Source organism: Carassius auratus, chromosome 50 (genome assembly GCF_003368295.1).
Source record: "Carassius auratus strain Wakin chromosome 50, ASM336829v1, whole genome shotgun sequence".
Lineage (NCBI taxonomy): Eukaryota > Metazoa > Chordata > Actinopteri > Cypriniformes > Cyprinidae > Carassius > Carassius auratus.
Genome location: NC_039292.1, coordinates 13,670,486 through 13,685,590, shown reverse-complemented (window position 1 = coordinate 13,685,590; position 15,105 = coordinate 13,670,486). Strand labels below are relative to the sequence as shown.

Sequence of the window (15,105 nt, the reverse complement as noted above, 5' to 3'; positions counted from 1 at the left end):
AAAAAAGAATAATTATGTCACCATTTGCTCACGCTTATGTCGTTCTGAACCTGAATGTTGTTGTCTATAAACTCTTGATCTTAAGATTTCAAGTTAAATCCAACCTGCGCCATTTATTTAATTTGAGAGTATCAGCGGAGGGGAAGATATTTTAAGTAAAGAACATTTTAAGTACATCTAAGTAAATAATATTTTTCTTGCATAAAGCTTAAATATATGCATGAGTCATCACTTTTATGTGGCTTAAGTATTTTTTCCCCTTATAGAATCAGATGTGGTCACTATGAACTGTTGTGGTGATTACAGTGTTATTTCAGTATTATTTATATAATATTATAGCATTATAAACATATATATACATATATAGGTTTCAAAACCATACAGCTTTGGAAAGACATGAATGCGGGTGACATGAATGACAAAATCATTTTTAGTGTACTGTTTCTTTAACGTTTACTGTGTGCTCTAACAAAGCGTATCTGATGTCAGACAGTATCAGTGTCTTATGGTAAGAATGAACCTTTCTGATTAGTATTAAGAAACTGCTTTAAAAACAGCTCTATTTGAACTAGTGAATCAGGTTTAGTGCGGCGCATGTGTGTGTGTGTGTGTGAGTGAGTGAGTGATACACACCTGATATCTCTGTCTGCAGCTGCGTCTGTGGGGCTGACGGCACAAATACATAAATATCACTTTAAAAGACTCGCCTAAAGCCTCATTAAAAGACATGTGCACACACAAGCATGAACTCTGCAGTACATTTCTCTCAGTGCATTAAACCTGAAGCTCTGCTGCTGATGACATGTAATAGGAGGCCTGAGAAGTGCAGCGTAATCATGTATGGCTGAATCGCAATGCAGTGTAGCTGAACCACTGAAGCTTTAGGGATGAGGACAGTAAGCAAGAGCCTTAATGGATTTTTCTATTGAGCATTTGGACACATATTGGCATGCTGTCCTTGATAACATGTACAAGCCAGGATAAGATCAGGTTTTAGAGTACTGATTTAAACTATGGGAGAGTTGAATAATTATATCTGAAAACATGATTGGAATAGCATGCTAGAATAATATTTCTGGAGTACACATGCTGTACTTTGTACTGTATGTGAACAAAAACTTTGCAGTGTATTACAGAATACACTGCTATGCAATCCTGTATCCCACAATGCAATGTGCACGACCTTCTTTTTCAAGTGTGTCAAATAAACCAAGACCAACTATATTTTTCTTCATCTGATTGGGATTACCAGAGTTAAGGCCCATTCACACCAAGCATGATAACTATTAAGATAAAGATAAAGATAAAGATATAGTTCTAAAAATCATTCTCAACATTAAAGAATAGCACAGTCCAAACTATAACAATATAGGCACAGAGAAACGATATCGTTGGAATCATTTTCAGAACTATTTTTTTTCCAGCTAATGAACGATACAAACATTGACATCCAATCAGAATCCATCCTGCTATAACAAGCTCGAAGATTTAAAGCGGCAGACGCACGTGCGCTCAGAATAAACAGACGATATCGTTCACTGCTGTGGATGCTAATATCGTTATCTTTATAGTTATCGTTCTTGGTGTGAACGGGGCTTTAAGTGTTTACACAAAACGTAAGTACATATTTAGTTCTAAAATATGCGTTATTTCAGCGTGTATTCACGGATGAATCAACATCATGAATCACCATTGAATTTTTAACACTGATATCATTTGTCACTTTTATATTGTCTTGTTAAAAATTTCCTTTATAAGTATTTTTTTCTTCATTTTTTGATGATTATTCACAAATAAATCAGTGTCATAAATCGAGTTTCAATCACAGTTTTTTTTTTTTTTTAATAAAATGAATGTCAATATTGCAACAAGGTTCAATCAATGTTGATTTTTATTCACATCAAATTTATGCTGATATGGCAACAGTTTCAACGTTTTTTACAACATTTTGTAAAAATGTCATTTGATTTATAGATATTTAATTGATCTTTCAACAGTTATTTAGCAGTAAAGCTCATTTCAACATTATTTTTACATTTCAACAGTTACTCACAGGTGAATCAATTTCATGAATCAAGGTTCAATCACTGTTGATTCGACGACAATATTGCAATGTTGTTGCAACTTTTTATAACCATTTAGCATTAAATATTGTTTCAACATTTTTTAATTGGAATCAACGTCAATTAAGTTTCTTTGAGTGACATGATATTACATTTGAAAAACATTCTATGACTTATAATTTCAATTCTGATTTATATGTATTTTGTTAACTTTTTTTCAGCATTGAAACAACAACAGAATTCAACCACATTTCAATCATCACATGCTAGCTAGGAACTAGAAGCTAGAATGCTTCCTATTGCACAATGCTTACAGTTTTAAACCGTAAAGATATATTGTATACTGCACAGTATTCAGTATGCATCCTGCTACTATTCCATTCCAAACATAACCATTTTCTATTTCTGCTGTGAGAAGAATGGATTGTTATTGCTTGTTGGGCTTTATTGGAAAAATTGTAATTTGGAATTGTTTATTGGAAAAGTGTAATCTCTTTAGTACAGTACCCTTCCTTTAAATGTGATTGGTCACATATAAAGGATGGTACAGTAATGAGATAAAACTTTTTTTTTTAAACCAGAAGCATTTTTTTAAGTATCCAAATAGCTTTTAGAATGAAATAACAGTCTTTTTGAAATATCTCTTGTCCTGTAATAGCACAACTTGGCTTTGTAACGTATGACATAGTGATTGCAGCCAACAGTAATAAAAGACGTCTATTCTTGGCTGCCATTCCAGCTCAAGTGCTAAGAATGGACAGACACCTGAACACACTCAAACACTGTGACAGCGCGTGCTGTTTTATTGATGACCGAGGAGGGAACGCTAGTGCAGATTAGCAACCCCACCGACTGTTGACTTGATTGTAAAACGCTTTTTAATAGTCCTCCAAAGAGCCAATACTTGAGCTGTTCCCTACAGAGTTTATGTATCAGACAAACCAAATGAGTCCACCCATTAGAGCAGATAAGAAAGCCTTTAAAATTGTTGCTGTCTCTGCTGGAGCCATGGCTTAGCGGCTAGTGTAAATGCTAACGTTTTATGTACATACAAAGCGACACAAATCCGGCTGGTGTCATTTCCCAGTATGCCCCCCCCCCCCCCCATCATTTCCTGCAATATAATAAAGTGGCCAAGATAACAATTGTCTCAAAACCCATGCAAGCATCATGACTAGCCATAATTTCCCCAAGATTAGGCATTGCAGGATGTAGCATTTATTTATTTTCAACAATCTGAGATAAAGTAAGCGTGATATGCCCAGGGAAAGTTGCTTTTAAAAGTAATGCATTACAATATTGCGTTACTCCTTAAAAAAGTAACTGTGTAACTTAGTTACTATGGGAAGTAATACGTTTGACTTCGATCATCGAAGGTCAGCATTAAAGACATTGGTTAATAAAATAGCATTAAATACATAAAGCATATTTGTGTTATTTATCATATTTAATTATTGCAGTTAAGCATGATCTTCTAAAAATACTGTTTCACAGAGAAACATTGTGTTTGCTCATAACCCCCCATTATCATGTTCCTTTAGGGGCTTAAAGGGTTAATTCACCCAAAAAAAGAAAATTAGACTGTGTTTTACTCACCCTCAAGTTATTCTACAGTAGGTGTATATGACTTTCTTCTTTCAGACAAATCCAGTCGGAGTTATATAAAATATTGTCCTGGCTATTCCAAGCTCTATGTTGAACAGTCCACAAGTCGTCTAATAAAGCGCACACATCCATAATAAAATGTGCCTCACATGGCTCCGGGGGTGAATAAAGGCCCTCTGTAATGAATCCATGTTTTTTTTGTTATAAAAATATCCATATTTCAAACGTAATAAACACTTTTCTCTCACTTCCGTTATCTGTCATACATGGTTCCGGCGGATGACGCAACACGAACGCGGAGAGAGACCAAACAAAACGACGGTCATGAATTAGAAGTACAAATCGAGGATTTGAAAAGACAAATGTTGGAGGATTTCGATATGAACCAAGAGGAGACTGGTTTTCCTTTGCTCCTTTGTTAACAAACTCGCGAGATTAACATATCTCAGAGGTGCGCATTGCACACATTCATGTTGCGTCATTCGCCAGAACGGCTCCAGTGTATAACAGATAACGGAAGTGAGAGAAAACGGTTTATTACGTTTGAAATATGGATATTATTCTTACCAAAAACACATGGATTCACTACAGAAAGCCTTTATTCACCCCCCGGGAGCCATGTGAGGCAATTGGGATGCCTCGAGGGTGAGTAAAACACAGATGAATAGTCATTTTTGGGTGAATTAACCCTTAAATACATTTGAAATGAATACAAAAAAAAACTCAATACTGAAGAATACATGAAATGCTGCTTAAGATTTTGGCCAAAAAGAGGGATCATAGATGGTTGATATATTAAAAAAGTTTAACGTGAATGGTAAAATTAATTTGTATGTTGTTGTTGTAATTATAAAGGCCTCATAACGCAGCTGAGAGAAAGTACAGAGCCCAGAAGAACAAAGCTGGGGGATTAATTCTGACAAACAGCAAAGCATCAGCGCTGCACAGCATGACAAGACACGTCCACACACGCTCAGCGAGTACACAATAAATTAACAGACGCTCTGCAGGACGTGCCAAATGTTTATGTCTGTGTTTTGCAGCTTTGTAAGACAAAAAGAACCAACCTTTCATTTCCTTCTGCATCCAGAGTGGGCAGTCTGCAAAATAATACACAGAAAATTAATAACTCAACAAGGTGGAGGAATTAACCTAAATATATTTACGTGCATAGATTCTGATCAAATGTGCTGAGAATAAACAAATAAGCATAAATCAGAGCTAAAATCAGTAATACATACACTTAATTTATTCTGCTTAATTGAAATTTCCAAGAGATTCTGGTCAAGGATGAGCGTGGTGCTGTAATATCACAAGGATTCAGAAAGGCAAGATACAATGGTGCACAAAGTAAATCTGTAGAGATGAAATTAGCTCTGAGGCTAAACAAAACAAAACTGTAGTTGAAAAGTGAACGGGAATATAAATAAGATATTTTCTGCCGGCTGGAGGCATTAGCTGCAGTCGTAGATCTTATACTCTGTCCTTTCAAACCTGGAAAAGGAACCAGAAAATACTGAGGCACATATAAAGCCAGAAGATGCATTTCTTAATAATGCCTTTCAATGATGGCTTTATAATTAAGCCACATGTCAATCTAAGACAGGCTGTTTTGGAGATGTTAAGTCTCACTGCATCATGCATAGTCTTAACCATTTTCCACGTTGGCCATTTTCACCTTCATTATCTCTTCTTAGTGTTTGTTTTAATGGGAATGCACTGTCAATCCACATGAGGGACAACCGCAGAAAGCAGATGACGCATGCATTTCCAGGAAGGTGATTTTTGGATACCATACTGAGATGTAATTATCCACCATGTGCCATTATAAAATGACTGACATTATTAAAACCATGACATGGCAGAGAGGTGCTAAGCTTAACAATATGCCATGGTTTAACCCCCAATAAGAAGAATAAAATTCAAAGACAAATCATTTATAAAATACTGGTGATATAATTATTGTAAAAACGTTAATGATACAGAACATTATGAAGTCTTGAATTATTTTATTTATGAAAAATATTTAATTATATTTAATATACTTGCATTTTAATATAGTGAAATATATGTTTTATATATATTTATTTAAATATCAGATTAATTATTAAACATATAATGATATAACCCAATATATGAAATATTGTTTCAATTATGCTCTTAATAATTATTACATTATTAAATTATATTTTAATATTACAAAGAACTGCTTAAAACCTAACATCTGTGATGCTGCAAAGTAACAATTGGAGCAAAGGTTGTGGTAGCGGTAAATGTTTACAGAAAACAACATCAAAAACAACAAACATTTGTTTACTATATTTACAACTTATTTATTTACTGCTTCTAAAATAGTGACCGCAAACTTCACTATGTTGTGTTATATATTTGTGTTTAGGACATTAAAGGGTACTGACATTTGAAGCCGTTAAAGTCTTAGATAAACAATTGGCTGATAATTGACTGAGAAAAGAAATGTTGATACTCTTGCCACCTCGTTTTTAAAAACAAGCTTAATACAGAAAATTCTAAATGCTGTTATTTACAAAACATTATTATCCGTTAAGTAAACTGTGTGTGATCCCTTTAAATAAAACAAAATATCAGACAAAACAACTGTCAGAGATCAAAGACTATTTAGCTTATCTATTACTTACTGCAGATATCTTATTTAAAATGTTTTGGACATGACATGTTGAGATCAGAAGCCGTCAGAGCCATTCATGTGTGCATTTCTCTGATAAATGATTCAGATAAAAGAGAGGTTTTCTTGATGCTCTCTGATCATCAGCCAGATACGTTGTATCCAACATGAACATACACACGTAAAAACCATTTCCTTTCCAATTAGTCAACCCCCAATTACCCCGTAAATTTTGGTACTGGTAGTATAAACATTTTCTCTTCGAGACCCACATTTAGCCTTCATGAAAACTACACAACTGCTCAAGGAGATATTTTGTGCTGCAAGACTTTGAAGTCTATTTTTAGGCGTAGCTAACAATACTTTGCATAAATAGTGTGCAAGTTATTTGAATACTGGAGATGGTTCTCATACAATGAATGGAGAGAGAACAAGTGCTTAGATAATTCACGATCTACAGTAGGTGTTCTTTGGGTTCAGACACTTTATGCATGTAGGAAAACACATAAGGTGGTGCTTGGTCAGCGCAATTGTGGTTGTAGTAACAAACTTCAGTACTCAAAGGCCACTAGAGTTACTTTCAAATGTCTGTGCCATTAAGCCAGATGCATCATTATTCAGGTTTAACTAATTTAAAGAGGATTGGTCTCAGGTCTGAGAGGGTAATTCAATTCAGACAGCTCAAATGGGTAACCTTTTCATTTCACTGACTGCTTCCAAACCATGCCTCTATCTTACAGATATGAACATCTCCTTTATATTTAAATGTAAAGCACTTTAAGTGGATCCGCATTGTCAGTCTAATCCCACTGTTATCGTAAGTAGCCCCCATTGATTTGGGCTCATTTGGTTGTTTGCTGCCAGGAGGGACTGGCATTTGAACAAACGCCCTTCTGCATTGTGCTTGACCCTGGACGTGTCTTTTAAAAGCATGTGCGAACATCAAAACACAAGCCCCAAATCAACATTGTACTCACTAATAGCCTGCATGACAGGATTGACTGATGAACAGGTGACTAATTTGTGAAGAGGACTTGAAATGATGGTGGACGGGAACATCACAGCCTCTGTTTGACCTCTGAAGGTTAGGAGTGTGACGTGTAGGGAGTGAGGGAAAGGTTTCTAGTGCACAACAACACAGGCAACAGTGTTCCTGAAATGGCTCTGTTACCCTTGATCTACTGACATTTAAACCATTATAGGACGCACTGACACATTATGGCCCTTTTCTTTTTGAATTAAGACCTTGTTTGAAGTGATCTGAGATTATTTCACCGGGATCACATGGGTGAAATGTACAGCTTGTGTGTGATTGGCCAGTTGCAATAATGTTTGATGTCATGTGACAGATGCATTTGTATAAACTTGAGACAGTTCTCCCAAAAAATTAAAATTAACCTAGTTGTACTTTACTTTCTTCTTTTAGATGAATACAATCATATCTACACGATATTTGTGCTTTTTCAAATCGTCATATCGTCGGCCCGTGAGATCGACGATACACGATATTATCGTGCATGGGTGGAGCAAGAGAGAGACTCTTTGTTTTTGTCATAGCATAACTATTCTGTGTTTAAAACTGCACAGGTGCGCGCAAGAGAGTCTGTGGAATCACTGATAAACGAAAAAATATACTGTCAAACATACTGATAAACTTATGTTAAATATAAAAATACGGTTTTTAAAACAGCTTTATTAATGGTTAATAAAGTCTTCTGTTATGAATTGATGTTTTTGTGTAAGAAAAAAAATAAAGTAAAACTATTAAACTTGGTGCATGTGTTTATTTTGTATTCTGTTTGTAAAGGGTAAGGTTTTTATACGAATATATTATTTTGGTTATTTATACATGTTAGGATTTTTATTTTATTTTTTAAGACTTTCTAGGGACATGAGATGCAAATTAGTACCTGCATTAATCCCTATGTGCAGTGCATGTTTCATGTTTATTGTATCTAAATTAATAAAATAAATAAAAATAAAAGTGATACTTGTTAACTTCAGTTTAAAGAAGATAGAAGATAGTCTAAATGTTTGAATGAATTCAGCTTTTTGCAGTTTATTTCCAGTAAATGCTCTTTTTCTGGCCTGGTGAGTAAGTTTTGAGCTCTGAAAAGGTTTTTTTCGTATTACATTGAACACTGATAAATAAATTTGGTTCCTTGTGATGAAATTGTGCTGTTTTTCCTCCCTAAAGTCAATGTGGATTGTCTGTGGGTCTGCCGATGGCTCACAAAATTGGGAATCAATACCAGTGGCAGTTCAATAACTTCTTTTCAGGGTCCTGCTGTTTTCACAAGCCTGGAACTGAACAACCACATTACTTCAGATTTTCTTTATAACATTAACAGAAGCTGGTAACATGATAAGCAACTTTAGAGACTAAGCATAATAGTGTTATATAAGCTCACAAAACAGCCTTACTTAACTGACCCTTAAAAACATTTTTCTTTATACAATAGTGACTCTGAGAATTATCAATTTAAACACCCACAACATCATTAAAGCGATTCAAAGCGCGTGATAAAAGGCATTACTCATTACAATATCTTCTCTGCACACAGCGCTTTTATTCAGAGAGCTCTCATGGGATAACTGGGAATCAATCCTATCAACACACTAATCACTTCAACCAGGCCTGAATATGAAATTATGGTGACCACTTCTACCATCGATGGGAGCTTTGCAATTAACAGCAAATTTCTATCTTTCATCCTAATAATATCACGCAACATGACATTTATTTGCATTTAAGCCCTTTTTCTTAACAAAAATTGTTTCAAAATTACTTATTTTTAAAGTGTCGGCATTGTGTTTACAGCTAAAGTTAAATGAAAACAAGATTGTTGAAACATGCAAAAAAAAAAAATAATTCCACAGAAAAATGGGAACGTGGCTGTTGTTTATGAAAGCCCATTTTAGTTATTGAATTCAAAATGCAACAAGATATTTGTGACAATTTTTTTTTTTTTTTTGCAATTCTTTACTATTTTTAGGAAATGTGAGTTCTCATATCACACAATCGAAAAAAAAAAGTTTATGCGAGTTTATAGAAAGAAAGGCAAGATTGTGAGATTTAAGCTTATAATTTGGAGGGAAAAAAAGTCAGAATAGTAAGATACATACTTGCAATTCTGACAAAAAAGAGAGAATTGTTTTCTGTTTACATCTTTCAATTCAGACTTTTTGTTCATAGTTGTTTGTAACACGCAAATGCAATTTAAGTCAGAACTGCGAGATATAAAACTCACAATTATAAGAAAATTATCTGTATTTTTTCCACTGAGTTGAAGCTTATAATCTAGAAAAAGAGAATTGCGAGAAAAAAGATCATTTTTAGCTAAATAATTATCAAGGCTTATTCACACTTAGAATGATAAGAATAATGATGACGATAACTATATCAGCATCCACACCGAAGGACGACACCTAGATAGCACCCGAACATCTGCAAGATGTCTGTTAAAGATCTCTTCATCTGGAAAGCATCCGTTGTGTACAAACATCTGATAGATGTCTTTAAGATGTCAGTTTTACACACATTATAAATCATAATCATCTTAAAGACATCTTATAAACATCTGCTTGACATCTGATAGGAAACGTCCTATAAATGTATTGCGGATGAGCAAACACTCTTAAAATACGTCTTGCATGTACACGTGCTATCAGGGTAATGTTCAGTTTATTATAAGCAGACACTGTTTTGTCGTCCGCCGCTTTAAATGCTTGAGCTCTTTGAAGTCAAGTGGATTCTGATTGGCTGTCAATGCTTTTAATGTTCATCACCTGGGAAAAAAATAATCATTCTAAAAGTGATTCCAACAATATTGTTCCTCATGTCGTTACTGTTATGGTGTGGACTTCACTACTCTCACTACACTACACTCTACACTACACAGAATTAGACCGATTATTGTCCTCATTTCCACTTATAGATACCATCTTTGGTGTGAACGGGCCTTTAGTCTCCAACACCATCAGCCGATCGAGAAAACAATGTTTCATTACGATCTAAAAAAAAATCTGCATTCTCACCTGTTCCATATAACAGCGCCGGAGATCTTCTGCATCTCTCCCAGTGCCGCCAACAACAGAGACGATTTCCCACAACCCACCTGGCCCACTATCATAGTCAACTGACCTGCAGAGAATCAATCAGGAATCAAGATAAATGAGCAACTAAAGACAATGGTATGTTCAAATAAAAGTTCACCCATATTAAAAATTCTGTGTTTTTCATCAAATAACGATTTCAATTTAAATCTTTTCCATAGGCAATATGATTATTTGGCTTTGGAATATATTGCACAAGTCATATGGGCTACTATTATGATACTACCATTAATGTTTTCAATTAGATGGAAAAGAGCAGTCTGCACATTCTTCAAAACATCTCTAATTGTGTTCCACGTTAAAGAGGAAGTCATATGGGTTTGGAACGACATGAGATTTTTCATTTATGGGTAAACTAAATGTTTTACATAAGTAAAGATGTGTTCAGGGAATTCCACCAGCCAACGGCAGTATCTGTAGATGTATTTTTGACAGGACTTACCAAAAGGAATCTTAATATTCACACTGGACAGCGTTGGGGTTCCATCAGTCCAGCTGAAATATCCATTTGTGATCTGCAATGGACATAAGGGAGGTTGATGGTTACTCTTTTTCCCAATGGGCTCTTCACTCAGCTCAGTTTCCGGTTTACTGCCCGAGTACAGAAATATCCTGCGTTAGTCTTACCTTGATGCAGATATCTTCATCCTCCACCGCCAGCGGCTCGTCCTCTTGCTCGCTCTGAAGGGCGAAACTGTTCCAGTCCTCTCTGACGGGCCGCTTACGGTTCACCACCTTCAGAGGCTTTATCAGAGGTGAGAAAAACAGCCTCTTTAACAGTGCCGACCAGTATTGTGATATTATGAACATAAATAATGCATAGTCACAGTCACAGTCTTTTTCATCATTCATAACACAACATGGAGATTACTACGGCTGCTGGGAGCATAATCTTTGAGGCCCATTCATATCAAAAACAAAAATTTGAATTTAGATCAATATAATTCATTTCTGTGGGCCTATTCATACAAATGTAAATGTACTCGCAGCTTTTTATTTTTTTACTTTTTCCTCGTGAACAGATAAACAAACTAATTTTGGACCAGAGGTCAGAACATAACATGCCAAAAAAAGTGAGACAATCCTATTACTTTAGAAGAATTAATCTACTTTCAGATATGTAATTTTTTATTTATTTTTTATTTACTTTAATAATGCATTAATTCATTCACATCAAGAATGAAACAAATTTCACATAAAGGGTCACGTTTTGATTAATTAAACGATGTAGTTATTTAATAAATGAATTATTTAATTATTACTAATAATAAATATATTATTTTTATTATTTCATTATTTGTATTATTCACATTACAAATTACATTTCAGACATTGTGCACATTTTAATTGATGTATTTATTGAATCAATAAAAATATATTTATAATTAAAGCATTTATTTATAATTTATTTAAACTATGTACTTGTTTTTTTATTGTTTGTTTGTTTTAAATGTATTTATTCACATCAAGGTAACTTCTTAATTTATGGATTTACTGAATTTATTCAAAATTATTCGTTTTCCAATTAATTATTTATAACATAATCTGCCTAATTTATCTATTTATTATACACATCAAGATTTTAAAAAGGTTGCATTTCCATTTTTTAACTGAATAAATACATTATTTTCATTAATTCAGTATATATATTTTTTTTTTTTCACAAACTTTTGGGCTCATGGTTTTACATTTCATCAGTTTTTGCTTCTTCTTCTTGATTCTTGATGTGAATAAGCGTTTATGGTAAACTGATTTGACTTACCAGGGCTTGATACTTGTGATTGGTTGAATTGGGTATGACAGTCGCTCTGGGCTCCTGTTCACCTCCAATCTCATCACAGGAGAAAAACTCGCTGAGCTTCTGAACACTGGCCAGAAGAAAACAACACAGTATGTCATGTCATGTTTAACCATTACAACTGGATTCACTACTTGCATGCCAATTATTTGCTCAAATATAGTTTTGTTACATTCTGATATCCTTCCTAGAAAACAAAAATAGTACTCAAATGTAACCGATAGTATCACACACTTAGATGTGGTATCATGCGAGTATAGCTTTACTGACTGAAATTAGGAAATCATCTGCACTGTCTATTGCTCACCATTCAATTCCAGTCTGAAATACTACCACAGCCCAACATGCAGGAAATAAATCCAGAGAGAAACAAGACTTAGAGACGTGAGACAGATGCATTTCATTCTCTAGTCTACAGTGTATTATTGCAAATTGATGCTGTTGTAAAGCCACTGAAAACAGCTGGTGCTATCAGGAAAAAATGTTGATCACTAGCGGCCAGTCAATTCCCTTCATGACATATATTGAGAGCGGTGGCAGATGTGGTGTGTTTTCCAGGCAGCACTGATCTACGACCTGCTCGTACATTAGAAATACAGCCTGCGCTCTCTAAATCTGTTCCACATGGCTGGCTTGATGAGACTGAACCCGAGACAGACACACATTTCTTTCTTCACGGGAGAGTCTATCAGCGATGAGAAGTGAAGAAGCGCACGGCTGATCTGACGTGATTTATCACACACTGACATGAGAAACACACAGGGCTGATTCTTTATATCCCTGGGTGGTTAATTAAAACCTATTTATCCGGAACCCGCATTTTTGGTTGTAAATAACCATCATTTGCAGATGGACTGCTATCGCACAACACAATGAAGCTGTAAATTGAACTATGTAATTGGTGCAGCAGAAGAAAAAAGCAATGCAAAGCATAAACAAGTAAACATAAACGTTCAATTTAAAAAAATAAAATAAAATAAATTAGATTATTACAGCAAATGTCAAACTAAAAACAGTGTGCAGCTTTTAGTTTCACTTGCGTTTCATTCTTAATATTATTTGACTGAATGCATGGTATTCTGTTTGAGTGGTTTGTAACCGACCTGACCAGGGCTTTGACGGTGGAGCGGACGACACTGGAGAGCAGGAAGAGAGGAGTGACCAGGATGTGGAAGAGCGAGAGGGAGGCGAAGGCCACCGCGGGGGACAGATCTGCATCGTCCGACAGATGAACATGAGCCACGAACGTCTGAAACAAACACATGTGAGCTGATCGTCTGCTACTATGCATTAATATTTTCAATAACGAACAGATATCAGACTGAAGGCATTATACTTACAACGAGTACCGCTGCGATGGGAATAGCAGTGTTCATAAATACTGTGAAGACAAAAAATTATACCAATCAAAACAATTTATCTAAAAAAATAGAAGATCTGGAAAGTTGCAAAGACTAAAGTCTCAAATCCAAAGAGATATTCTTTATCAAAGTTAAGGCTCATCCACACCCCCTTAAAACGGCTCATTTAAACACGCCCCCACATGTCTATGTCATGATGTGGGAAGATTTGCATTACGCCACCCAAATGTTCACGCAAAGAAAGAAGGCATAACTTTTATTCTCGCTGTTGCCTCTGCTGCCATGTTATGGAGATGCGGTTTCATTGTGAAAGTGAGACTACTTTGTTTGGCCTTCCAAAAGAGGATGGTATTCGCTTCTTCATGCATAGAGCTGATCCGCGAGCCTGCGATGCTGTGTGACGCATTTTATGGAGGACTGTTTGCTGAACCTGCAGAGTTGCCTACAATGGGTCCGTGCTTAAAGGCTGTTTCTATAAAGTTGGGCAGTTCCGACTTTGCAAGGACAGTCTGACACTTTTGACTCACAGACTGTAAGTAATTTTTTATTTATTTAAAGAATTTGTCACTGATGGTTGAAACGTGAGTTTTGAGCAGTGTAGAGTAGTGTCTTGTAGTGTTTGTTGTTTCTCCGATCACAAATGCAGACATGGTTTTATGTTTACACGGCATGATACGCAACGCAACGCGTAAAAAGACAGTATAAGTCATTATAATCAGTAATTATGTCCCAACTGGTTGCAACAAAAGCTTGTTTGTAATGGGTTTTATTGGTTTTGTCTCATTGCTCCGGGAGACAGCATCACAGTTTGGTGGATGGCGTAACATTTCTGTCACATGCTTGAGGTATTCGGCCAATCACAACATACTGGATAGCTGGCCAATCAGCATATACCTCGCTTTTTAGACCAATGAGCTAAAAATCTACGCGTTTCAGAAAGGCGGGGCATAGAGGAACAATCACCATGTACATTATATGGAAAATAATGAGTTTTTTTTTTTTTTAACTTTAAATTGCATAAGCACATTGAATTATACCAAATACACAACATGATGTTCATTTCCACCTTGTCACAAATTGTATTTTAGTAAATTATCTCTTTAAATAAATAAAAGAAAAATGAAGAAACATAAACTGGCAAGATGATTGTTAAATGAATAATTAAATGCAATTTACATTTAAAAGAGTAAATAAAAATAAGTACATTGAAGAGTACATCAATGCACAAAATTAATCAACTAAGTAAATAAAAATAAGCATAAATAAATTATATAAGTATATAAAGAAAAATAAACTAAATAAAACATAACTTTTAATGATAAAATGGATTTAATTGTAGCAAATACAAAATATATTGCAGAACAAATAAAAGTGCATTCATGTAACATTTAAGACATTTCTAAAAATAACATTACTTTGTGTATTTGTTCTAATGAAATGTGTTTCTGCGTTTAAGTTTTAAAAAAAAAAAAGCAAGGTGTGCTCTGATTGGCCAGCCATCCAGTGCGTTGTGATTGG

General features: G+C 35.0%; 1 protein-coding gene across 2 annotated transcripts in view; it reads right to left on the bottom strand.

Moving 5' to 3' along the window:
* LOC113067090 (ATP-binding cassette sub-family C member 8-like) overlaps nt 1-15,105 on the bottom strand; it is a 56,759-nt gene that overhangs the window by 21,505 nt on the left and 20,149 nt on the right. For both annotated transcript variants that reach the window (XR_003279270.1, XM_026239331.1), the window contains exons 12-19: nt 13,567-13,607; nt 13,330-13,475; nt 12,191-12,296; nt 11,056-11,172; nt 10,871-10,943; nt 10,351-10,456; nt 4,736-4,768; nt 634-666 (exon numbers count right to left, since the gene is read on the bottom strand). Coding sequence is in view for 1 of the 2 variants with exons in the window: in XM_026239331.1 (XP_026095116.1) it covers nt 634-666; nt 4,736-4,768; nt 10,351-10,456; nt 10,871-10,943; nt 11,056-11,172; nt 12,191-12,296; nt 13,330-13,475; nt 13,567-13,607 (655 nt within the window). In the remaining variant the exon portion in view is untranslated. The remainder of the gene's footprint in view (nt 1-633; nt 667-4,735; nt 4,769-10,350; nt 10,457-10,870; nt 10,944-11,055; nt 11,173-12,190; nt 12,297-13,329; nt 13,476-13,566; nt 13,608-15,105) is intronic.